Below are 23,583 nucleotides of genomic sequence, written 5' to 3' on the forward strand. Positions count from 1 at the left end.
CAGATCCATCACTGCTTGAGTCCACGGTGTTCTCTGGATGTAGGTGAACTACATCTCCAAAAACTCAAGGTCAATGCCCACCAGACCTTCTAGAGGCATTCTCTCCTAACGTTTCGCCTGCATCTATGGCAAGCATCCTCAGAGGTAGTGAGGTCTGTTGGAACTAGGAAAAAGGGTTTATATATCTGTGGAATGACCAGGGTGGGACAAAGGACTCCTGTCTGCTGGAGCTAGGTGTGAATGTTTCAACTGACCACCTTGATTAGCATTTGATGGCCTGACAGTGCCTGGAGCAAACTTTTGCAGACTACGTCAGCCATAGCAGAGCACCTGATGAACCAACCTGGACACAGCATTTTATTTGAGAACACAGAAATGCTGGACCACTCTCACAACCACCATGTCAGACTAAACAGAGAAGCCATTGAAATACCCAAGCATGTGGACAATTTCAAGAGAAAGGAGGAAACCATGAAAATGAACAAAATCTGGCTACCAGTATTAAAAAACTCTAAAATTACAACAGCACAACAACAAAGAGGAAACAAACAAGAACATCTAATCACCTCTCTACAAAAGTTTGCTCCAGGCACTGTCAGGCCATTATAATCAAAAGGCCTACACAGCAGGCATGGGCAAACTTTTAACCTTCCAGGTGCTTTGGACTTTTTCAGACCATTTCCTCCTCCCCTCACCCAGCTGCTTAAGTGGCTGATGGGGGAAAGAAAAGGGCTCAAGGCTATTAGGAATTATGGGAGTTGAAGGAATATTGTGTCCAATTCTGGGCACCACAATTGAAGATATTGACAAACTGGAATGCGTCCAGAGGAGGGTGACTAAAATGATCAAGGGTCTGGAGAACCAGCTCTATGAAGAGCGGCTTAAAGAGCTGGGCATGTTTAGCCTGAAGAAGAGAAGGCTGAGAGGAGATATGATAGCCATGTATAAATATGTGAGAGGAAGCCACAGGGAGGAGGGAGCAAGCTTGTTTTCTGCTTCCCTGGATACTAGGACATGAAACAATGGCTTCAAACTACAAGAAAGGAGATTCCATCAACATGAGGAAGAACTTCCTGACTGTGAGAGCCGTTCAGCAGTGGAACTCTCTGCCCTGGAGTGTGGTGGAGGCTCCTTCTTTGGAGGATTTTAAACAGAGGCTGGATGGCCATCTGTCAGGGGTGCTTTGAATGCAATATTCCTGCTTCTTGGCAGGGGGTTGGACTGGAAGGCCCATGAGGTCTCTTCCAACTCTATGAGTCTATGCTTCTAAGTCCAAAACACCTGGAGGGCCAAAGTTTGTCTATACCTGCCCTACAGTGTGCAGCATCCAAAACTCTGCCTTGGAAAGTGCTTTAGAGCACGTGTGAGATTAAATCTGGAGATGCAAAAAGGTTAGATCAGATTGGGTCCAATGGGGAAAAGTCCCCAATTCAGCCATGGCTGCTTCCTTGGCCAAATGCTGCAGAAAGGCTTGTGCCAACCCTGCAGGGACTGAGACTGAGGTTAGCCACAGAATCCTGGAGAAAAGGCTCCCCCAAGGAGTCCAACCCCATTCTGCCAGAAAGGAAGACACAATCCAAGCCATCCCGACAGATGGCCATTCAGTCCCGGCTCCAAAGAGGAGATTCCACAAAGCAAGTAGGTGTCACTGTCGAGCAGCTCTTCTTCCCAGGCTCAGAGGAGCTCCGCCTCGGAGGGAAGGCCAACTTCCTCCGGATAGACCTCCTCCGCCCAGTTTGCTGCAGTAAGAGGCATTTGGGCGTCACCATGGGAGACTTCGACCTGGCTGCAGGTGAGCAAACATGGGCAAGAAGGGCCCCTGGGTCTTTTTTCTGGCTGAAGAGTTAAAGTTCCCCCATTCCTCTTGGGCCAGAACCCCCATAGGGCGGTGGCTTAGCAAGACTAGAGTTTGAATCCCCTCCATGGTTGTGAAGACCCATTGGATGACTTTGGGTGAGTCACATTCTCTCAGCCTCAGAGGAGGGACAAGGCAGGCAGACCACCTCTGGACAAATCTGGCCAAGAAAACTCCCTGAGAGGGTACTCATCAGTCGGAAATGGCTTGAAGAGAGATAGAATCATCCAAGCCCCTGTCAAGAAGCAGGAAAATCGCATTCAAACCACCCCCGACAGATGGCCATCCAGCCTCTGTTTAAAAGCCTCCACCACACTCCAGGGCAGAGAGTTCCACTGCTGAACAGCTCTCATAGTCAGGAAGTTCTTCCTGATATTCAGATGGAATCTTCTTTCTGGAGATTCCAGAAATGGCAACAAGCCATCTTGGCAGAAGACAATTTCTGACTTCCTAAGGAGCTTAGTGTTAGTTACTATCTGCTTCCCATCCTTTTCAAGGTGGCAGGGTTTGGAAATTTCCAACCTATCTGCAAACTCCAGAAGTGAGGGGTGAAATGAGTCTATGTTTATCAGTTGGACCCGTCCTGGTCTTGCATATTTTCATGCTTAAGTAAGTTATCTCTACTTAGTTGCTGTGAGTTCTCCAGGCTGTCTGGCCATGTTCCATAAGCATTCTCTCCTGACGTTTCGCCCACATCAATGGCAGACATCCCAGAGGTTGTGAGGCCTGTTGGAAACTAAGCAAGAGTGGTTTATATATCTGTGGAATATCCAGGGTGGGAGAAAGAACTCTTGTCTGTTTGAGGGAGGTGTGAATTTTGCAGTTGGCCACCTTAATTAGCATTTAATGGCCTAGCAGTTTCAAGGTGTGGCTTACTTCCTGGGGGGAATCTTTTGTTGGGAGGTGATTAGCTGGCCCTGATTGTGTCTTGTCTGGAATTCCCCTGTTTTTGAGTGTTCTGATTTTAGATTTCTTTTTTCATGCTGGTAGCCAGATTTTGTTTATTTTCATGGTTTCCTTCTTTCTGTTGAAATTGTCCACATGCTTGTGGATTTCAATGGCTTCTATGAAGAGCGGCTTAAAGAGCTGGGCATGTTTAGCCTGAAGAAGAGAAGGCTGAGAGGAGATATTATAACCATGTATAAATATGTGAGAGGAAGTCACAAAGAGAAGGGAGCAAGCTTGTTCTCTGCTTCCCTGAAAACTAGGATGCAGAACAATGGCCTCAAACTACAAGAAAGGAGATTCCATCTGAACATGAGGAAGAACTTCCTGACTGTGAGAGCCGTTCAGCAGTGGAACTCTCTGCCCCGGAGTGTGGTGGAGGCTCCTTCTTTGGAAGCTTTTAAACAGAGGCTGGATGGCCATCTGTCAGGGGTGCTTTGAATACAATATTCCTGCTTCTTGGCAGGGGGTTGGACTGGATGGCCCATGAGGTCTCTTCCAACTCTATCGATTCTAGTCTGACATGGTCCAGCATTCCTGTATTCTCAGATAATATGCTGTGTCCAGGTTGGTTCATCAAGTGCTCTGCTATGGCTGACTTCTCAGGTTGAATGAGTCTGCAGTGCCTTTCATGTTCCTTGATGTTCCTAATCACCTCCCAACAAAGGATTTCCCAAGGCAGTAAGAAGCCAGGCCTTGAAAACTGCTAGGCCATTAAGTGCTAATCAAGGTGGACAATTGCTACATTCACACCTACCTCAAACAGACAAGAGTTCTATCTCCCACCCTGGACATTCCACCGATATGTAAACCCTATTCTAGTTTCCAACAGACCTCACAACCTCGGAGGATGCCTGCTATAGATGCACGTGAAATGTCAGGAGGGAATGCTTCTGGAACATGGCCATATAGCCCGGAAAACTCACAACAACCCAGTGATTCCAGCCATGAAATCCTTTGACAATACATTAAATGGCCTTGTAATGCCAAAAGCTGACTAACTGCTGCCCGAGGGATCCTTTGTTGGGAGGTGTTAGCTGGCCCTGATTTATTCTTGTCTGGAACTCCCCTGTATTCTCTCTACTTGTGTGTCTGTGGTGGGGGATCATTTTGCAGCACTGGGACCAGAGCCTGCGGCACCGCATCCTGCTCCTGCCCACCAGGAAGTGAAGGTCGGGGAGCACAAGGCCGACACCCCGGTCCCACTGCCACACCATCCTACAGATCCCAAAGGCCCAGGACAGAGCCATAAGGTAAGAGCCATTTGGAGGAGAAAGGGGAGCATTGCTGGCTTTGAGCTGACCAAAATAGTGTTCCCGTTTGCTTGTCTAAAAGCTCAGCGGCCTTGGCAATGGATGACAAAGTGGCCCAGCCCCAGAATCCACACCAAACCAGGACCCCACCCCAGCAGACCAGTAGGATGTAACTTATTTTTCTCCATATGTAGGATGGAACCAGTGCACACTCCTCTTCCTCCTCTTCGAGCAGCAGCTCCTCCTCCAGTGACAGTGAACGGGGCAACAAGGTAAGAGGCCTCAGGGCCTGGCTGAGCTCTGGGGATGGGCATGCAGCACTTGACCCCCATCTTGGGCCCACTGGATCCTGGTAAAGCACCACTCTTTGAAGTTTTCAGCCCACTGAAGGAAAATAAAGCCATTTGCTGTGGAGTTCAGGGAGTGGAGAACTTGACTAGAGGCAGTCCCAGGTCACATACAAGATCTTGGGAGTCCTTGTGGACAACAAGTTAAACCTGAGCCAACAATGTGACGCAGCACCTTAAACAATCAATGGGATTTTGGCCTGCATAAATAGGACATGGGGTTTATATATCTGTGGGACGTCCAGGGTGGGAGAAAGAACTCTTTGTCTGTTGGAGGTAGGCGTGAATGTTTCAATTGCCCACCTTGATTAGCATTTAATGGCCTAGCAGTTTCACCTTGAAACTGAAGGAAAATAAAGCCATTTGACAGCTAATCACCTCTCAATCCCGGGGGAATCTTTTGTTGGGAGGTGATTAGCTGTCCCTGATTGTTTCTTGTCTGGAGTTCCCCTGGCTTCTTACTGCCTGGGATAATCCTTTGTTGAGAGGTGATTAGCTGCCCCTGATTGTTTCTTGTCTGGAGTTCCCCTGGCTTCTTACTGCCAGGGGTAATCCTTTGTTGAGAGGTGATTAGCTGTCCCTGATTGTTCCTTGTCTAGAGTTCCCCTGGCTTCTTACTGCCTGGGGTAATCCTTTGTTGAGAGGTGATTAGCTGTCCCTGATTGTTCCTTGTCTAGAGTTCCCCTGGCTTCTTACTGCCTGGGGTAATCCTTTGTTGAGAGGTGATTAGCTGTCCCTGATTGTTCCTTGTCTAGAGTTCCCCTGGCTTCTTACTGCCTGGGGTAATCCTTTGTTGAGAGGTGATTAGCTGTCCCTGATTGTTTCTTGTCTGGAGTTCCCCTGGCTTCTTACTGCCAGGGGTAATCCTTTGTTGAGGGGTGATTAGCTGTCCCTGATTGTTTCTTGTCTGGAGTTCCCCTGGCTTCTTACTGCCTGGGGTAATCCTTTGTTGAGAGGTGATTAGCTGTCCCCGATTGTTTCTTGTCTGGAATTCCTCTGGCTTCTTACTGCCTGGGGTAATCCTTTGTTGAGAGGTGATTAGCTGTCCCCGATTGTTTCTTGTCTGGAGTTTCCCTGGCTTCTTACTGCCTGGGGTAATCCTTTGTTGAGAGGTGATTAGCTGTCCCTGATTGTTTCTTGTCTGGAGTTCCTCTGGCTTCTTACTGCTTGGGACATCCTTTGTTGAGAGGTGATCAGCTGTCCCCGATTGTTTCTTGTCTGGAGTTTCCCTGGCTTCTTACTGCCTGGGGTAATCCTTTGTTGAGAGGTGATTAGCTGCCCCTGATTGTTTCTTGTCTGGAATTCCCCTGGCTTCTTACTGCCTGGGGTAATCCTTTGTTGAGAGGTGATTAGCTCCCCTGATTGTTTCTTGTCTGAAGTTCCCCTAGCCATGCTGGAACACAGCGATGTTCCAGAAGCGAATGCTTCTGGAATATGGCAATACAGCCTGAAAACAACAACCCATGAAAGCCTCTTGCTTGACATATGAATGGAATGGGGAAGAGACATGGTTAATGCCCAATACCACCAGTTGGGTCCTCTTGGCAAGTCTTTTCAAGGAAGGAACCACACCCCTTTTTCTGACTCATGTATAATGCTCTGTTGGGGCCCATCCCTCCTCTCTGAAGAATAGAGCACAGAGTAACCATTCTACTTCCAAAAAAGTCTCCAAACTGGGACAGAGGAAGCGGGCAAACTCTTGCATCCTTGGGAACTGATGGGTAACATAGGTGTGTGTGCTCTTTGCCTCCACAGGACCTTGGTACTGACCAGAAGAAAAAACAGAAGAAGCTCAAAAAGGACAAGAAGCACAAGGTAGCCAAGGAGAAGAAGAAGAAACATTGACTTGCATATCTCCCACTTCACCGCCATCCCATTCTATTTTACTCTTGCGGCAGCAAGGGAAATAAGGCTGAGTTGCCCGATGTTGGCCAAGCACACCCTTCTGCTTTACTGGACTTTGCCATGCTGTAACTGGTAATAAAAGGCCTGCATCAACATTGCAGTGAAACATACAGCAATTTGTGAAGCTGGGCCTCCAAAAGAGGTGCTGCTTTCAAGCCGGCAAAGTGTGAATGTGTGCACCTGAGCATGCTTCCTCCCACAAATTCTGCTCTATTTAGCAACTTCTAAGAGGAATTATGGATCATGCCAAAGCATCACATGAAAGACACCAAGGAGCCCCATCTCAGGGGGAATCTCTTCTCCAGCCTGCTCCTGCAACAAGTAGTGAGGTTTAGAGACGATAATGTTGGTCTGCTTTGTGACTAAAATAAAACTAATCTGATGCTCTTTAAAGGTCCGTCCTTGGCTTTACATCGGTGGTTCCTAACCCTGGGTCTGTAGTCCACAAGAACTAAATAATCAGGCATGGGCAAACTTTCTAACTTGGGGGCTGCATGGTGGGCCAGAATAGGGTGGGTGGGCCGGGAGGGAGCGAGCGGCTTCTCCCCAAGTCCCCTCCCTGCCCTTTCCTCATGACACCAAATTGGGAGGGACAGCCAATACTCCAGAGGACAGGAGCAGGATTCAAAACGATCTTGACAGATTAGAGAGATGGACCAAAACTAACAAAATGAAGTTCAACAGTGACAAACGCAAGATACTCCACTTTGGCAGAAAAAATGAAATGCAAAGATACAGAATGAGGGATGCGTGGCTTGAGAGCAGTACGCGTGAAAAAGATCTTGGAGTCCTTGTGGACAACAAGTTAAACATGAATCAACAATGTGATGTGGTAGAAAAAAAAGCCAGGGGATTTTGGCCTGCATCAATAATGTAATTTTATTGGTATCTATTTTTATTTCAAAATTTACCAGGAGCTGCTGCATTTCCCACCCTCGGCTTATACTCGAGTCAATTGGTTTTCCTAGTTTTTTAGTGGTAAAATTCGGTCCCTTGGCTTATATTCGGGTTGGCTTATACTTGAGTATATACAGTATTCTGAATCAGCATCCCAAATAACCAAACCGAATCTAAAGTTGATCAAAATCTGATTCAAAACCCTTTTGGTGCTAATGCTGGAGAGTGGTCCCTGGTCAAAGTGGTCCCTCGTTGAAAAAAAAAAAGGTTGAGAACCACGACTTTACATGGACAATCAGTAACTGTAGAAAGCTGGAAAATGAGTGGTAAGCAGCTCTGAAGATGAGCTATTTCAGGCAGCAGCCTTACTCCAGAAAGAGCAAGCCCCAAGTGGGGTGTGTACAAGGGGTTTCTATCTCCTGCTTGTAGTTTACTTCAGCCTGGCAAGAGAACACCTCGCAGCAGAGTTTTCACTTTTTATTTTGCTTGTTGTGGGTACAGCGCAGGCTTTAACCGTAAACAGAGAAACAAGCACCCTTTTCAGACTTTTCTATCTGCTTCCAAAGTCTTCCCAGTGTGATAATAATAATTATAATAATAATACTGACTTACTCACAGACAGATTCAAGAGCTGTCCAAACAGCTGCCAGGCAGACTCTTTTGACCTAAACCAGAGGTGTACCCAAAAAGCAAGCACAGGGTCATGGCATGCATGCAGAGGCAAGTGGGGCAACAGAAAGGTGGTAATTCAGTCAGAGCCAAAAAAAGGCTGTGCAGGAACCTAACTCCTCTTCCAAAACAAAGGCAGTTGGGAGGGACACGTGGGGTGTGTATGCTTCCCTATACACACACTCACTCTCTCATCTCCAGGCTCACATTCCTGCTATCCCTCAGCCTCCATCACATATCAACACACACACACAGATCACTTGCAGTCTTCCCGCGAGCCGCAGTACTTCACGGCTGTCTCTATTCCCAGTGTGTTTGTACAGCGACCAGTGAGTGGGCCACCCAGCTGGCTACTTGCAGAGGAAGACTTGGCTGGCTGTAGCCTGGGAGCCGTCAGTGAACAAGGTGGAAGGTCAGCCAGTACATGAGGAGCGGCTGCAGGCCAGCCACCGCCATGGTCAGGTACATGCGCAGCTGGTTTTTGGCGCCCCGCACTAAGACCCCTTCTGCAGCCGCCTCGGACAAGATCTTCAGGCGCAGGGTCCGGATCTGGAGGGCAGGGGAGGAAGAAAGGAAGTGCCAGGAAAAGGAAAGGAATTAATGCACTAACTCCCATGTTATGCCAGCTCCACTGGCTGCCAGTTTGCTACCGGGCACAATTCAAAGTGCTGGCTTTGACCTATAAAGCCCTATGTACCATTGCGGAGATTAAGATCCTCCGGGGAGACCCTACTTTCCGTCCCGCCATTGTCACAGGCGCAATTGGTGGGGACGAGAGACAGGGCCTTCTCAGTGATTGCTCCCCGGCTATGGAACTCCCTTCCTGGTGAGATCAGGTCCGCCCCCTCCCTGCTGTCCTTTAGAAGGATGGTAAACACTTGGCTGTGGGACCAAGCTTTCGGGACAGGGCAATAAAGCGGCAATAGAAAAGATGACCAGAACAATTATATTTGACGTGGATGACTAGGATGGTTTTAAATGGTGTATTTTAATATTTTGATAAATGTTTTTTTTAATGTTTATGTATGTGTATGTGAATTTGTGTCCCGGCATTGAATGTTTGCTGTTTATATGCTGTGCTCTGCCCTGTGTCCCCTTTGGGGTGAGAAGGGCGAAATATAAATGTTTTAAACAAACAAACAAACAAGCAAGCAAGGGACAAGAATGGAATAGGTACTGGGATGCAACCCACTTTGGGGAGCTTCTGTGTCAAGAAGCTGCTAACTCATTGAAACTACGGCAGAGCCCAAACTCACACCCATTCCAAGTTGTCAAAATCCGACTCGTGATGGGTATTCAGTAGGCATGTGCAGTCAATTTTAAAAAATGGTTCTAAACTGTGTTCAAAGGTAGGGGACGCTGGTGCCTCGTTTTTCAAGTTCATTCTGAATTTTTGGGGCAAAAGTTTCAAAACTCTAATGAAATTTAAGAATCTTAAGTACTCTGTTAATGGCAGTCGCGATTGCGCAATACGGACATCATCACTGGCAGTGGGAAAAATTCAAGGGCTTCTCTCTCCCTCATTTTTTGAGCTATTTTGATAAATTTTGCTACAGTGGTAGAATACATTTACCACTGTTAGCCCACCAAATTCCATAACATTTGACTTATCCATGGATTTTTGGCAAATTTCTAATTTTTAAAAAAACATTTTAAAAAACCCACCAAGAATGATCTCATTGAATTTTCTATGCAATGACACAAGATAACAGGGATTTTTTTTTGGTTGTGTCAGAAGCGACTTGAGAAACTGGTGTGAGAGAATTGGCCGTCTGCAAGGACGTTGCTCAGGGGACGCCGAGAGGTTTTGATGTTTTTACCATCCTTGTGGGAGGAGCTGGAGCTGACAGAGGGAGCTCATTCGCGCTCTCCCTGGATTCAAACCTGTGACCTGTCGGTTTTCAGTCCTGCTGGCACAGGGGTTTAACCCACTGCACCACTGGGATCCACCCAACTTTCAGAAATATTAATACATCTACTGGTTTAAGGGATTTTTTTAAGTTTTCGGAAAAACGAACTGATTAGGGGGAGTGATAATTTTCTCTCTCCTCTCCTGATTGGTGCATTCTCCTTCCAAGGCATACTGGGAAATGTAGTTTAAGGCAGGGCTTAACCATTGGTGACCTGGCCTTCCCAAACTACAGTTAAGATGGCTGTGATTAGCCTCCCTTAGGGCAGTGCCAAAAAAGATAGGGTCAAAGGAATAAGATTTTAAAAGCAGCTTTACCAAAGTTACTTAATGGTTATAGTAAAATTAAACTGACCTTGGGAGACATCCAAAAATGGGTAAGTGATTCAGATTCGAACTCCACCCCCCCCCCCCCCCCCACTTTTCTGCATACCCCGGAACTCAATTTCGTATGCCAAAATTCCACAAACCAGATACTAGTTCCAATCAAATCCAAAATTATGCACCAGCCTAGTATTCAGTAGATAAAAGACAAGCCTTCCTTTTCTTACCATAAAGACAACAATCGTGATGCAGCACCAGCTCAGCAGCAGGTAGTAACCCATCTTCCCAAAAAGCAGTCCAGCCAAAAGGCCCACAATCATCCTGGGATATGAAGAGGAGGCAACAGGGTCAATGGAAGGTATGGGCCCAACTCCGCTGCAGCCTAGCATGCTGCAGATAAACTATATAGCTCCCTGTGTTTTTGCAAGTGGCACTTGCTGTCTTTCCTTCTGACTTAAGTAAGGTACTTACCCGACATACTTGTACCCCGAGAAGGCAACCAAGTCGATTGTGGACAAATCTGTGTTGACTGTCACGAGGTAGAGACTGAGGAGGATGGCCAGCACCTCAACAATGAGCCAAGCCAGGGCCGAGCTTGCCTGCAAGCCCAGCAGGTCAGGAGAGAATCTGTAAGGTTATATGATAGAAGTGGTGAGAAGGAGAACGAAGGAGAGAGAGGTCCTCCAGGGAGGCAGCACAAGCCACCTCAAAAGCCACCCAGTGTTCAGACAGAGTTTTGGAGCACAATACTCCTGACCTCACGATCGTGTTAAAAAACAAAGTATGGATTGTCAATGTTGCAATCCCAGACGACAGCAGGATTGAAGAGAAACAACTGGAAAAGCTGACACAATATGAGGATTTAAAGATCGAACTGCAAAGACTCTGGCACAAGCCAGTCAAGGTGGTCTCAGTGGTGATTGGCACACTGGGTGCAGTGCCTAAAGACCTTGGCCTTCACTTAAACACAATCTGTGCTGACAAGATTGCTATCTGCCAGCTGCAAAATGCCACCTTACTGGGATCTGCATGCTTTATTCACCGATATATCACACAGTCCTAGACACTTGGGAAGTGCCCGACGTGTGATCCAATACAACAGCCAGCAGAGTGTCTGCTGTGGACTCATCTTGTTGTGCTTCAAATAATAATAATAATAATAATAATAATAATAATAATAATAATAATCTTTATTTGTATTCCACCCTATCTCCCCAGGGTGACTCAGGGTGGATTCCAACATACAACAGCAAACAAACAAGTACCAACATAATAACCCAGGTCTCAAAAGGCTTGGGAATGAACTCCAAACTTTTGATCATTAGTAAGGAGCCCTCAGTGGCGTAGTGGGTTAAACCCCTGTGCCAGCAGGACTAAAGACTGACAGGTCACAGGTTCAAATCCGGGGAGAGCATGGATAAGCTCCCTCTAGCAGCTCCAGCTCCTCATGCGGGGACATGAGAGAAGGCTCCCACAAGGATGATAAAACATCAAAAAAATAGCCAGGCACCCCCTGGGCAACGTCCTTGCAGACGGCCAATTCTCTCACACCAGAAGTGACTTGCAGTTTCTCAAGTCACTCCTGACACAACAAAATTAATCATTAGTAGCAGTTTGAAGAGCTGCATCTTCTCCACTCAAAGCAATCCCTGCATCTTTCCCACTTAAGCATTCAGGAGTCTGTTTCAAACTGAGGATCTTAGTAAATCGCAATTACAGCAAGATAACAGCATGCCATTACATGACATTGTTTCTCCTCTGTTGTTTATAGAATAATAGAATCATAGAGTTGGAAGAGACCTCAAGGGCCATCCAGTCCAACCCCTTGCCAAGAAGCAAGAATATTGCATTCAAAGCACCCCTGACAGATGGCCATCCAGCCTCTGTTTAAAAGCCTCCAAAGAAGGAGCCTCCACCACACTCCGGAGCAGAGAGTTCCACTGCTGAATGGCTCTCACAGTCAAGAAGTTCTTCCTCATGTTCAGGTGGAATCTCCTTTCTTGTAGTTTGAAGCCATTGTTCCGCGTTCTAGTCTCCAGGGAAGCAGAAAACAAGCTTGTTCCCTCATCCCTGTGACTTCCTCTCACATATTTATACATGGCTATCATGTTTCCCCAGTGGGAGTTCATTAGAATACATTTATTTTACAAAAGAAAGTCATTAATAGGTTACTTGTTTTGGCAAATGAAACACTTTCCAAACTGTTTCCCACTCATGTGATAAGCCCAAGCGTTTCCCTTTATTTAACTTCCACATGAAAGAATGAAAAAAAATTCAAAGACTTCCATCTCCCTATGGTGATATTGTGCACATTCTTGATAGGTTTTCACAGTTATGGCATTTGCATTTCACACAAAAATAACAAGAGGAAAATAAGCTAATCTTTTCACTTTTTGGCCTGCGGCAAAATAAAACAAAAATCTTGCAGTTGTTGGTAATGTTATACACCTGCCAAGTCACCCTTTATCACTGAAGAGGAAACAACAAAGATAAGATAATCCAGGCAGTTCTCACCTATTCTGTGTTCCCAGTGCCAGGCCTGCCACCAGAATGTAGGTGATGAACGCCATGACTGTAGAAAAGAAAAAGCATTAGCCACATCAGAGTCTACAAGTTAAATTTCCAAAATTTAGTCATAATGACCAAGCCAAGCCTCTTTTGAAATGGGGTAGCACGTAGGCAAAAGACTGAAAATCCAGATACATTTGCCTTTTACCCCAAAATAATGTGTCGTACCTGGAATGTAGAGGTCCGGGGCATTGATGTCAAAGCGTGGGGCCACAGGGGTGTCCTGCTGGTACTGAACCTGCCAGTCCTGCCAAAAAGAGCCAGATATGTCTGCACTGCCCTATGTGCCAACTTCTAAAGAGCACGAGGCCACCTGGCAGCAAGGTCCCAACAGGCAGGCCATGGGCAGCAGTGTTGTTACCACTACGTATTTTAATATATGTGTTGTAGTGGTATTGTATTTCATCTGGCTGTTTTAACTGTGCTTTATCTGCCTCACACTGGGTAAATAATAATAACACTATGTAACAACATTTGAAGAGATTTCTGTTCCTGGTTTGAAAGTGTTATTTCCTGTTTAATTGTGCGGTACTTACTGTATATACTCGAGTATAAGCCTAGTTTTTCAGCCCTTTTTTCAGGCTGAAAAAGTCCCATTTGGCTTATACTCGAGTCAAGATTATTTATTATTTAACTCTTATTATTATTATTGCATTTATTATTTTACTCTATCATTATTACATTTCCATTATTTTACTCTTACTATGACTATTATTATTACATTTATTATTTTACTCTCTTTATTATTGGAAGGATACGCAAGCATATTTACACTGAGGAAGTTTGGTATAATGGTTTTAACTGTGTTGGACAGTCTTATCTTAAATTGCACCTTTATGTAAATATTCAAAATCATTCAACCTACTGATGCCTCAATTAATGCCATTGTATTGGAATCTCTTTTTATTTTGGAACTAGCTGTCCCCTGCCATGTGTTGCTATGGCCCAGTCTGTGTATATGTGTTTTGTGTGAATATATGTGTGTATCTGTGTGTGTATATATATTTGTATATATGTGTATATATGTATGTTTGCCTGTATATTTATGTGGTTTTGCACATGTTTTGTAATGTATTTTTTATTTTTTGGCTTTTTAATTCTCTTCTGCTATGTTTTTCAGTGTTTTTATGAGTGACGGTCACTTGTTGGCCTGATAGGTGTATTCTGTCTAAATTTGGTGTCACTTCGCCCAGTGGTTTTTTGAGTTTTGTTAATCCCACAAACAAACATTACATTTTTATTTATATAGATTTACCAATAGCTGCTGCATTTTCCACCTTCAGCTTATACTCGAGTCAATATGTTTTCCCTTTTTTTGTGGTAAAATTCGGTGCCTCAGCTTATATTCAGGTCGGCTTATACTCGAGCATATACGGTACTTTGAAAGTAGTGGTTATACTCCAGAAACTGCCACAAGCTATGTTGAATTGGTTGAGATTCTTATGGGATAGTCATTGAAAAACTATAGCAAAGTGTGCTGCAGGATATCCCACAAAAACAAAGTTTTTGCAGTTTAATAAAATTTTCCCATGTTTTTATGATAAAACCAATTAAGAAATGACATTTAGAACCCAGGAACAAAAATCGTGTTACATAGTGTAGCAATAATAATAAAAATATGTTCCACATGACAAGTATCATCGTATCTCCTAGAGAGCAGATGGGTGAGACTTTGGGATCAAGGGGGAAGAAGGGAGAGATCGGCACATGGAGAGGTGAATGCAGCCAAGCCTTAAGCAGTGAAGATAGTCACTTGCACTACAAAATGCCCCTTCCTGCTGTTCATGGCTCAGCTCACCTGGTGCAGGAACGGAAAGAGAAGCAGTCCCAGTTTCTTGCCCACATAGACAGTGTCCACAGCAAAGTAGTACTTCAGTTTGGTCACGGGGATGAAGCGATCAATCTGGGAGAAAGCAGTGACAAGGAGAGGAGATATGACCAGCTTTGTCACAGAGGGAGAGAAAGACTGTTCCTTAGCCCAGTGGTGCACTTTGCACATGCTCTAGAGCAGAGGTCCTTAAACTAAGGCCTGGGGGCTAGATACGGCCCTTCAAGGTCATTTACCCGGCCCTTGCTCAGGGTCAGCCTAAGTCTGAAACTTGAAAGCACACAACAACAACAATCCTTTCTCCTCAGCCAAAAGCAGGCCCACACTTCCCATTTAAATGCTAGTAAGTTTAGATTTGTTAAAATTGTTGTTCATTTTAATGATTGTATTGTTTTAAAGTGTCTTTGCACTACAAATAAGTTATGTGCAGTGTGCATAGGAATTCATTCATGTTTTTTCAAATTATAATCAAGCCCTCCAACAGTTTGAAGGACTGTGACCTGGCCCTCTGTTTAAAAAGTTTGTGGACCCCTGCTCTAGAGCTATGCCACCCAAAGGGGTGAAAGTCTCTGAACCATTATAGCTGCCAGCATCTGGCAATTTTTTGAAGAAAGAAAAAGACGAAACGATCGCACCCAACAGGAACAAATGTGTTACCATGTCCTGATAAAACTAGGATATCCCTGAAATTGTGTCATATATTATTTTACAGGAGTTACAAACATCCGACTTACAAATGACACCTAGTTAAGCACAGGAGTGAGACAACAGGAAGTGAGAGAAATCTATCCCTCAGAAGGGAAATTCACTCCTGGGGAAAGGGGGTCTCCACGGAAGCTTTCTCTCCAATCCTTGTTTTTTGTTTTTTTTTAAGGTAGACTCAAATCAAGGGAAAGCATTATGAGAACTACCACTCCTCTTGGCGTCCCCCCAGCAACAGCAAGGGTATCCCTCTGGGCAGCTAAACCAGGAAATCCCAACTGGATGCCACCCCACGAGGGTCTTCCTCCAGGGGCAAACCAGGAATGGGCAACTTGGAAGTTCCTGAACAGAATCAGAAGTGGAGTGGGCAGATCAAAAGACAACCAGGCAAAATGGTACTACCTAAAATAATCCCACACCTTGTAATTTTTATATTGTTTGCTGTATTCTTATAGTTTATGTTTTATGTAATTTATTATGTTGTTTATGTTTTTGATTTCATTTATTGTATTGCGTTGTTGGGCTTGGCTTCATGTAAGCCGCCCCAAGTTCCCATTGGGAAGATGGTGGTGGGGTATAAATAATAATAATAATAATAATAATAATAATAATAATAATAATTTATTACTCTGCATCTGTATGCTTGCCCACTATGCCCTGCCTCATGTACAGAGGAAGAATTGTTGGAGGCTACAGACAATGTCATTGCTGTTGCCCGTTTTTGGTCAAAAGATATCTGCGCTCCTTCTATTTTTATCAGTTTTATACTATTTTATGCAATGCTTTTGATACGAAATAAATAAACCAATCCTTGTTTCCAGAACAAGTCACATTTGGGCTTGTTCCAATTCTCACAGGTAAGAAAGTGAGGCGGAATCTCCTGAAGAGGGGAACAGACAGCAAAACAAATGCCACAGGGATGTTAAAAACTTCCTAATGCTATACAAAGCGAAATATTAGGCTACAGCAGGCATGGGGCCAACTTCAGCCCTCCAGGTGTTTTGGACTCCCACCATTCCTAACAGCCTCAGGCCCCTTCCTTTCCCCCCTCTGCCACTTAAGTGAAGCTGGTCCAGGCCTGGGCTAGTTATATTTTTAAAATGTACCTGTTATGACTTGCATAAAAATTCAACTTAAGAAAAACTTATAAAACCCGCCCTGTTCCGAACTTGGGGACTACCTGTACTGGTCTCCATGGCACATCGATGACTCCTGACCTTTGTGGACTTCAACTCCCAGAAGCCTTAGCCAGCTTGTCCAATGTTGAGGAATTCTGGGATTGGAAGTCCAAAATGGTCTGGAAGCACTCACTGATCCCTGGAGAGCATGACTGAGGCCTTCAGGGACTCACGTTGCGGTCCACCAGCTCCTTGCCCTGCGAAGCGAGGCTGCTCCCATAGGCTGCAGCAAAAGTGGAGACTGGGTCTGCCAAGAAGGGTCCCTGTGGTGCCAAGGAAGAAGATGAGGCGCTGCCAGCGCTATTGCTGCTTCCTGGAGGAAGAGTCCCGGTGGAAGGGGAGGCACTGGTGTCCTCAAAAAGCCGGTGTGGGTCTGAGGCGGCGGGGAGGCGGCGCTTGGTGGCTGTGGAAAGAAAGGACAGGTCAGTCAAGGTCGAGAAAGGCATGGGCAAACTTGGGCACTCCAGGTGTTTTGGACTTCAACTCCCACCATTTCTAACAGCCTACCGGGTCTTATCGACCAAAATTTGCCTATGCCTGTGGTAGACTTTAGACCCCTTCTACATTGCCTTTTAATCCAGATTATCAAAGCAGATAATTGAATTATCTGCTTTGAACTGGATTATATGAGGGTCCTTCCAGACAGGCCTTTATCCCAAGATCCAATCCCAGGTTTTCTGTTTATCACAGATTATCTGGCAGAGCATTCACATAATCCAGTTTAAAGCAGAAAACCTGGGATCCGATCCTGAAGCATACGAGAAGCTCGGCCTGTCATTGAACATTGAGAAAACCAAAGTGCTCTTCCAGCAGTCACCAGCCAATCCCTCTCCAATGCCAGAAATACAGCTTAATGGTGTAACATTTCAGAAATGTTGAACATTTCTGCTCCCTTGGCAGCCACCTCTCCACCAAACTCAACATTGACACCGAAATGCAACATCGCCTGAGCTCTGCAAGTGCAGCATTTTTCCAAATGAAGTAGAGAATATTTGGGGACCAGGACATCCGTAGGGAGACCAAGGTGCTTGTTTATAAAGCTACTGTCCTCCCAACCCTGCTATACGGCTGCGAGATGTGAACTATCTACAGATGTCACATGGAAAAAGTCAACATCGACACCAAAATACAACACCGCCTGAGCTCTGCGAGTGCAGCATTTTCCTGAATGAAGCAGAGAGTGTTTGAGGACCGGGACATCCGTAGGGATACCAAGGTGCTTGTTTATAAAGCTATTGTCCTCCCAACCCTGCTATACGCCTGCGAGATGTGTACTAACTACAGACGTCACATGCGACTCCTGGAACGATACCATCACCACTGCCTCCAGAAAATCCTGCAAATCTCTTGGGAAGACAAGCAGAAAAATGTCAGCGTACCGGAAGAAGCAAATACCACCAGCATTGAAGCGATGGTCCTCAGCCATCAACTCCACTGGACGGCCACGTTGTCCAGATGCCCGACAACCGTCTCCCAAAGTAGTTGCTCTACTCCGAACTTAAGAATGGAAAACAGAATGTTGGTGGGCAAGAAAAAAGATTTAAAGACGGGCTCAAAGCCAACCTTAAAAACTCTGGCATAGAAACTGAGAACTAGGAAGCCCTGGCCCTTGAGCGCTCCAACTGGAGGTCAGGTATGACCAGCAGTGCTGTAGAATTTGAATGGAGGGCAAAAGAGAGAAGGTGCATCAAGCCAACCCTGACTGGGACCGCCTTCCACCTGGAAACCGATGCCCTCACTGCGGGAGAAGATGCAGATCAAGAATAGGGCTCCATAGTCACCTACGAACCCACCGCCAAGACAGTACACTTGGAGGAGCATCATCCTTGGACTACGAAGGATCGCCTAAGTAGGTCTATGTCTATACTGCCATTTAATACAGTTGAAAGCAGATAATCTGGATATTACATGGCAGTGTTGATGGGACCTCTGGCTCCTTCTAGACTGCCATATACAATTCCGGCTGTTAGGAATGGTGGGAGTTGAAGTCCAAAACATCCGGAGGGCCCAAGTTTGTCCATGCCTGCGATAGCCTATATTGGCAGCTCAAGTGATGTCAAAACTACATTAATTCTACTGTGTAGATACACCTAGAGCAGGTATGGGCCAACTTGGGTCCTCCAGGTGTTTTGGACTCCAACTCCCATCATTCCTAACAGCCTCAGGCCCTTTCCTTTTCCCCCTCAGCCGCTTAAGCGGAAAAGGGAAAAGGAAGGGGCCTGAGGCTGTTAGGAATGATGGGAGTTGGAGTCCAAAACACCTGGAGGACCCAAGTTTGCCCACCTCTGTCCTACACACCCACACACTACTACTAAGCCCCTCTTTACCAGACTCACGCATGCGCCCCATTCCTCCCCCGGCCAGGCCTGGGCCGCCCGCCACATTCATGGCGGCGGAAATCGAGCTCTGCTAAGACACAAGGCCCCGGCTTTCCTCCGCGACCAATCAGCGCCTTCCTTCACTTCGCTAGCCAATCACGAGCCACGTCGCCGACGTCCTCGAGGCGTCGCCCAGGAGACAATGGGTCACGTGACCTCGAATGCCATTTCGGCCTGGTTCGCCACAGAGCGTCGCGTTGGCGCTACATTCAGAATTTGAAAATGGCGTCCTGAGGAAGGCCGCTGATTGGTTCCCCTGGTGTTTTGGACTTCAGCTCCCAGAAGCCCCTGCCACCACTTCCAATGGCCAGGAATGCTGGGAGTTGGAGTTCTAAACTGCTGGAGGACCTCCAGGTGTTTTGGACTTCAACTCCCACAATTCCTAATAGCCCATTAGTTGAAGTCCAAAACAACTGGAAGGCCCAAGTTTGCCCATGCCTGCTGTAGACTTGGGGCAAGCCTCAGGCCCCTTCTAATCCAGATTATCAAAGCAGATAATCCATTTTCTGCTTTGAACCGGATTATATGAGGACCCTTCTAGATAGGCCTTTTATCCCAGGATTAGATTCAACATATTCTGTTTATTCCAGATTATTTGACAGCGCAGACTCACTTAATCCAGTTTAAAATAGAAAATCTGGGATCAGATCCTGGGATAAAGGGTCTGTCTGGAAGGGCTCTCATATAATCCAGTTCAAAGGAGATGTTGTTCATTTGTTCAGTCACCAATTTGTATTTTTTTTTATTGTTGCTAGTATGTTTTGGTTGTTTGGACTTTTTTTCTTTTTTTCTTCTCAATATTTTTCTCTTTTTCCCCACTTTCTCTTGATATTATTGTTCCACCACTTTGTTGTTATTCATTCGTTCAGTCGTTTCCGGCTCTTCGTGACCTCGTGGACCAGCCTACGCCAGAGCTCCCTGTCGGCCGTCACCTCCCCCAGCTCCTTCAGAGTCAAGCCAGTCACTTCAAGGATGCCATCCATCCATCTTGCCCTTGTTTGGCCCCTCTTCCTTTTGCCTTCCACTTTCCCCAGCATCATTGTCTTCTCTAAGCTTTCCTTTCTTCTCATGATGTGGCCAAAGTACTTCATCTTTGCCTCTAATATCCTTCCCTCCAATGAGTGGTCGGGCTTTATTTTCTGAAGTATGAACTGGTTGGATCTTCTTGTGGTCTAGGGGACTCTCAGAACTTTCCTCCAGCACCACAATTCAAAAGCATCTATCTTCCTTCGCTCAGCCTATGGTCCAGCTCTCACATCCATAGGTGACTACGGGGAATACCATTGCTTTTACTATGCGGATCTTCATTGCCAGTGTGATGTCTCTACTCTTCACTATTTTATCGAGATTGGTAATTGCTCTCCTCTCAAGAAATAAGTGTCTCCTGATTTCCTGGCCGCAGTCTGCATCTGCAGTCATCTTTGCACTTGGAAATACAAACCCTCCAGCAAAGGATCACCGCCTTGTCGGGGCGCTGGAGCTTGAGCACCTCAATGATGTCATGAGCGAAACCGTGAAGGGCCACCCAAGACGGGACGGTCGTGGCAGAGAGGTCAGACCAAGCGTGATCCCTGGGGAAGGCAATGGCAAACCACTCCAGTATCCTTGCCAAGAAAACTAAATGGACCAGTACAACCAGAGATATGTCGGTATGCCATTGGAAGATGGGATTCCCAGGTCGGAAGATGGCCAAAATGCTACTGGGGAGGAGCAGAGGATAAGTTCAACTAGCCCCAGATGTGATGACGCAGCTAGCTCAAAGCCGAAAGGAAGGCTAGCGGCCGACGGTACTGGAGGCGAACGACGAATCCGATGCTCTAAAGATCAACACACCATAGGAACCTGGAATGTAAGATCTATGAGCCAGGGCAAATTGGATGTTGTTATTGGTGAGATGTCAAGACTAAAGATAGACATTCTGGGGGTCAGCGAACTGAAATGGACTGGAATGGGCCACTTCACATCAGATGACCACCAGATCTACTACTGCGGACAAGAGGAACATCGAAGAAATGGAGTAGCCTTCATAATTAATAAGAAATTCGCTAAAGCGGTGCTTGGATACAACCCAAAAAATGACAGAATGATCTCAATTCGAGTGCAAGGAAAGCCTTTCAACATCACAGTGATCCAAATATACGCCCCAACCACAGCTGCTGAAGAAGCAGAAGTAGATCAGTTCTATGAGGATCTGCAGGACCTACTGGATAATACACCAAAAAGAGACATTATTTTCATTACAGGAGACTGGAATGCCAAGGTGGGAAGTCAAATGACAACTGGGATCACAGGCAAGCATGGTCTGGGAGAACAAAATGAAGCGGGACGCAGGCTGATAGAATTCTGCCAGGAAAACTCGCTGTGTATAACGAATACTCTCTTCCAACAACCTAAAAGACGGCTTTATACATGGACCTCACCAGATGGTCAACACCGAAATCAGATTGACTACATCCTTTGCAGCCAAAGGTGGCGGACATCCATCCAGTCGGTGAAAACAAGACCTGGGGCTGACTGTAGCTCAGATCACGAACTTCTTATTGCCCAATTTAGAATAAAACTAAAGAGATCAGGGAAAATACACAGACCAGTTAGATATGATCTCACTAACATTCCTAGCGAATATACAGTGGAAGTGAAGAACAGATTTGAAGGACTAGATTTAGTAAACAGAGTCCCAGAAGAACTATGGACAGAAGTCCGCGACATTGTTCAGGAGGCGGCAACAAAGTACGTTCCAAAGAAAAAGAAAACCAAGAAGGCAAAATGGTTGTCTGCTGAGACACTGGAAGTAGCCCAAGAAAGGAGGAAAGCAAAAGGAAACAGTGATAATAAGGGGAGATATGCCCAGTTAAATGCGCAATTCCAGAGGTTAGCCAGAAGAGATAAGGAACTATTTTTAAACAAGCAATGCATGGAAGTGGAAGAAGACAACAGAATAGGAAGGACAAGAGACCTCTTCCAGAAAATTAGAAACATTGGAGGTAAATTTCAGGCAAAAATTGGTATGATAAGAAACAAAGATGGCAGGGACCTAACAGAAGCTGAAGAGATCAAGAGAAGGTGGCGAGACTATACAGAAGATCTGTATAGGAAGGATAACAATATCGAGGATAGCTTTGACGGTGTGGTGAATGAATTAGAACCAGACATCCTGAGGAGTGAGGTTGAATGGGCCTTAAGAAGCATTGCTAACAACAAGGCAGCAGGAGACGACGGGATCCCAGCTGAACTGTTTAAAATCTTAAAAGATGATGCTGTCAAGGTGATGCATGCCATTTGCCAGCAAATATGGAAAACACAAGAATGGCCATCAGACTGGAAAAAATCAACTTATATCCCCATACCAAAAAAGGGAAATGCGAAAGACTGCTCAAACTTCCGTACAGTGGCCCTTATTTCTCATGCCAGTAAGGTAATGCTCAAGATCCTGCAAGGAAGACTCCAGCAATACATGGAGCGAGAGTTGCCAGATGCTCAAGCTGGGTTTAGAAAAGGCAGAGGAACGAGAGACCAGATTGCCAATATCCGCTGGATAATGGAGAAAGGCAGGGAGTTTCAGAAAAACATCTACTTCTGCTTCATTGACTATTCTAAAGCCTTTGACTGTGTGGATCATAATAAATTGTGGCAAGTTCTTGGTGGGATGGGCATACCAAGCCACCTTGTCTCTCTCCTGAGGAATCTGTACAAGGACCAAGTAGCAACAGTCAGAACTGACCACGGAACAACAGACTGGTTCAAGATTGGGAAAGGCGTACGGCAAGGCTGCATCCTCTCACCCAACCTTTTTAACTTGTATGCAGAACACATCATGCGATGTGCGGGGCTGGATGAATGCAAAGCTGGGGTGAAAATTGCTGGAAGAAACATTAACAACCTCAGATATGCAGATGACACCACTCTGATGGCCGAAAGCGAGGAGGAGCTGAGGAGCCTTCTAATCAAGGTGAAAGAAGAAAGCGCAAAAGCCGGGTTGCAGCTAAACGTCAAAAAAACCAAGATTATGGCAACAAGAATGATTGACAACTGGAAAATAGAGGGAGAAACCGTGGAGGCCGTGACAGACTTTGTATTTCTAGGTGCAAAGATTACTGCAGATGCAGACTGTGGCCAGGAAATCAGAAGACGCTTACTTCTTGGGAGGAGAGCAATGTCCAGTCTCGATAAAATAGTGAAGAGTAGAGACATCAGACTGGCAACAAAGATCCGCCTAGTCAAAGCCATGGTATTCCCTGTAGTCACCTACGGATGTGAGAGCTGGACCTTAGGGAAGGCTGAGCGAAGGAAGATCGATGCTTTTGAGCTGTGGTGTTGGAGGAAAGTGCTGAGAGTGCCTTGGACTGCGAGAAGATCCAACCAGTCCATCCTCCAGGAAATAAAGCCTGACTGCTCACTGGAGGGAAAGATACTAGAGACAAAGTTGAAGTACTTTGGTCACATCATGAGGAGACAGGAAAGCCTAGAGAAGACAATTATGCTGGGGAAAGTGGAAGGCAAAAGGAAGAGGGGCCGACCAAGGGCAAGATGGATGGATGGCATCCTTGAAGTGACTGGACTGACCTTGAGGGAGCTGGGGGTGGTAACGGCCGACAGGGAGCTCTGGCGTGGGCTGGTCCATGAGGTCACGAAGAGTCGGAGACGACTGAACGAATGAACAACAACAACAACATGGCCTCCACGTTTTCTCCCTCTATTTCCCGGTTGTCAATCATTCTTGTTGCCATAATCTTGGTTTTTTTTATGTTTAGCTGCAACCCAGCTTTTGCGCTTTCTTCTTTCACCTTGATTAGAAGGCTCCTCAGCTCCTCCTCGCTTTCGGCCA

At 45.8% G+C, this 23,583-nt stretch overlaps 1 protein-coding gene across 2 annotated transcripts; it reads right to left on the minus strand.

Moving 5' to 3' along the window:
- Positions 1-7,666: 7,666 nt before the first annotated feature.
- On the minus strand, positions 7,667-18,821 carry LOC137095181 (protein YIF1B-like). Of its 2 annotated transcripts, none has more exons than XM_067461545.1 (8): positions 18,708-18,821; positions 16,554-16,783; positions 14,471-14,575; positions 12,841-12,919; positions 12,619-12,676; positions 10,576-10,731; positions 10,332-10,425; positions 7,667-8,420 (listed from the first exon to the last, which is right to left on the minus strand). In XM_067461545.1, exons 1-8 carry the CDS (start codon positions 18,766-18,768, stop codon positions 8,265-8,267), a joined length of 939 nt encoding a protein of 312 aa, XP_067317646.1. In that variant the 5' UTR covers positions 18,769-18,821; the 3' UTR covers positions 7,667-8,264. The 2 variants fall into 2 exon arrangements, with proteins under 2 accessions (XP_067317646.1, XP_067317647.1); XM_067461546.1 differs by having other exon boundaries at positions 18,717-18,820.
- Positions 18,822-23,583: the final 4,762 nt, after the last annotated feature.

Source organism: Anolis sagrei, chromosome Y (genome assembly GCF_037176765.1).
Source record: "Anolis sagrei isolate rAnoSag1 chromosome Y, rAnoSag1.mat, whole genome shotgun sequence".
Lineage (NCBI taxonomy): Eukaryota > Metazoa > Chordata > Lepidosauria > Squamata > Dactyloidae > Anolis > Anolis sagrei.